Source organism: Penaeus monodon, chromosome 33 (genome assembly GCF_015228065.2).
Source record: "Penaeus monodon isolate SGIC_2016 chromosome 33, NSTDA_Pmon_1, whole genome shotgun sequence".
Lineage (NCBI taxonomy): Eukaryota > Metazoa > Arthropoda > Malacostraca > Decapoda > Penaeidae > Penaeus > Penaeus monodon.
In genome coordinates this window covers 35409968-35411776 of record NC_051418.1, presented here as the reverse complement: position 1 = coordinate 35411776, position 1809 = coordinate 35409968, and the positions used below count along the sequence as shown (strand labels likewise).

The following is a 1809-nucleotide window of genomic DNA, read 5'->3' as shown; positions in this document are numbered from 1 at the left end:
TTATATATCATTTCCAAAGCATTGGATATATAACAAGATTTGTTACTCACCTTCGATGTCTCACTACTGTTCTGGTTCAGGGCCCTGGCAACCTCTTTGTTGAGCGTTTTCATCAAGTGAGATTCCAGACCCCCTAACCTATGTGTATCAAAGTATTTGACGGAGCCGTCGTAAAACAGCCTTGGAGGGATGACAACGGGGCTTTCCTGGACCTCAGCCATCCAGAGTTCATTGAAGATGGTCAGCAGGCGATGAAACAAGCACAAAATGACGGGAAGTGGCGTGTACCCAACGATTGGTGCCTGAGGGCAATTAAAGTCATTTGTTTGGATAAAATAACCATGCTGGTCTCTCACTAGTATGCAAGAGTGGCAAGGTACATTGCTAACATGACAGAAGTAATTCAAAGGAATATTATTTTGCAGTTCACATATAGTAGACACTGGTATTTCTGGTCCTTCCTGTGGAAGAATATGAACAAACACGGTAAATTTGACTCGGATGAATTTCTGGTACTATGTGGATAGTGCATTAAGGTCTCATTTCTACTTGATATAAAGACCCAAATACAGAACAATACAACAAAAACGACAAAAGTGACACAAACTACAATTTCAAGAGCTGATGTTGGAGGATAAGACAAGAGAAAAGAAAATACAAATATGTGAAATAAGGAGAAGAGGTAATTCGGGCCCATACCAACTGGGACCTACAGATGAATTTCAAACCAAAAGCATTTGCGAGACCAAGCCTCATCCTCACCCTGGAGCCTGGTGCATGTTCCTTCAGGAAGGTTCTAAATTTGGACAAGAAGAGCGCCCTACTGCTCTCCTGGTACGTAGGGTAATCGTTGGCCATCAGCAGTAAGCGTAAAATGGACACCTGGATCTCTTCCACCTCTGCAATAGAAACAAGATATTTCAAGGTCCTCTTCTGCACTGAAAAGGCACAGTGAAAAATCAGCCATTGTTTCAGTGTTGAGACTAGTTGCACATTAAATTTACCTTCAACAGCTTTGCGTATCTTGTTGCAGGCTGCGTCATAGGCCTGCTTGTTGCCATCTGTCACGGTGCCGTCCTTGGAACTCCACCACACCTGCTGCACGACCTCACTGAGCCCTTCCTCATCAATGCACTTTATATTTACAAAACTGGGAAATCTGGAAAGTTTATGCTATTATGCTTAGAACCTGACATTTAAAAATCTTTTGGACTTACATTAGTGCACTGAAATTTTGATTGATTTATTTACAGTTGAGAAACAGGCTACGTGACTAACCATTTTACTCAGCTCTAGAACTGTATGTACTCGGACAAAGGAAAGAATGCAACGACTTATAACCTACACTGAATGCTTTCACTCAGGTATCAGCAATTATGACTACTGTTATTAAACATCCACATTAACCAACCTACACATACACACAGACAGAGACTGAATTAATCTTTACCTGACTTTATCAAAGAGAATGTTGCTGAGGCAAAACTTCCTGAGGCGTTTGTGAGAGAGGAGGACGTACAGCAAGCGGAGGTTATACTTCTGGCCTGCAAAGTGGATGCTTTCTGCTGCCTGCTTGTGCCCCGTAAGCAGGCAAATAATAAGGTTTTCTAGGCACTTTTGAAGTTCGTGATTCTGTAAAAATACAAACGTATAAATGCAAAAATGAGAATACAGTGGACACATCTGAAATCTTACCAATATTCATCCCATTTATGCCTACATACTACACAACCAAAATATATAATACAAGTGAAATGACCAATACACACTTTTTTATCGGCACACTACTCCAAAGAGTACCATTTTAAA

At 40.9% G+C, this 1809-nt stretch overlaps 1 protein-coding gene across 1 annotated transcript in view; it reads right to left on the bottom strand.

Annotated features, from left to right (window-relative positions):
- The window catches only part of LOC119594431 (E3 ubiquitin-protein ligase RNF123-like), a gene marked incomplete at its 3' end in the record, with an annotated part of 13922 nt that overhangs the window by 6472 nt on the left and 5641 nt on the right, over positions 1–1809 (bottom strand). The window contains 4 exon segments of the mRNA XM_037943491.1: positions 51–302; positions 763–899; positions 1005–1159; positions 1451–1632. Coding sequence (XP_037799419.1) covers positions 51–302; positions 763–899; positions 1005–1159; positions 1451–1632 — 726 coding nt within the window.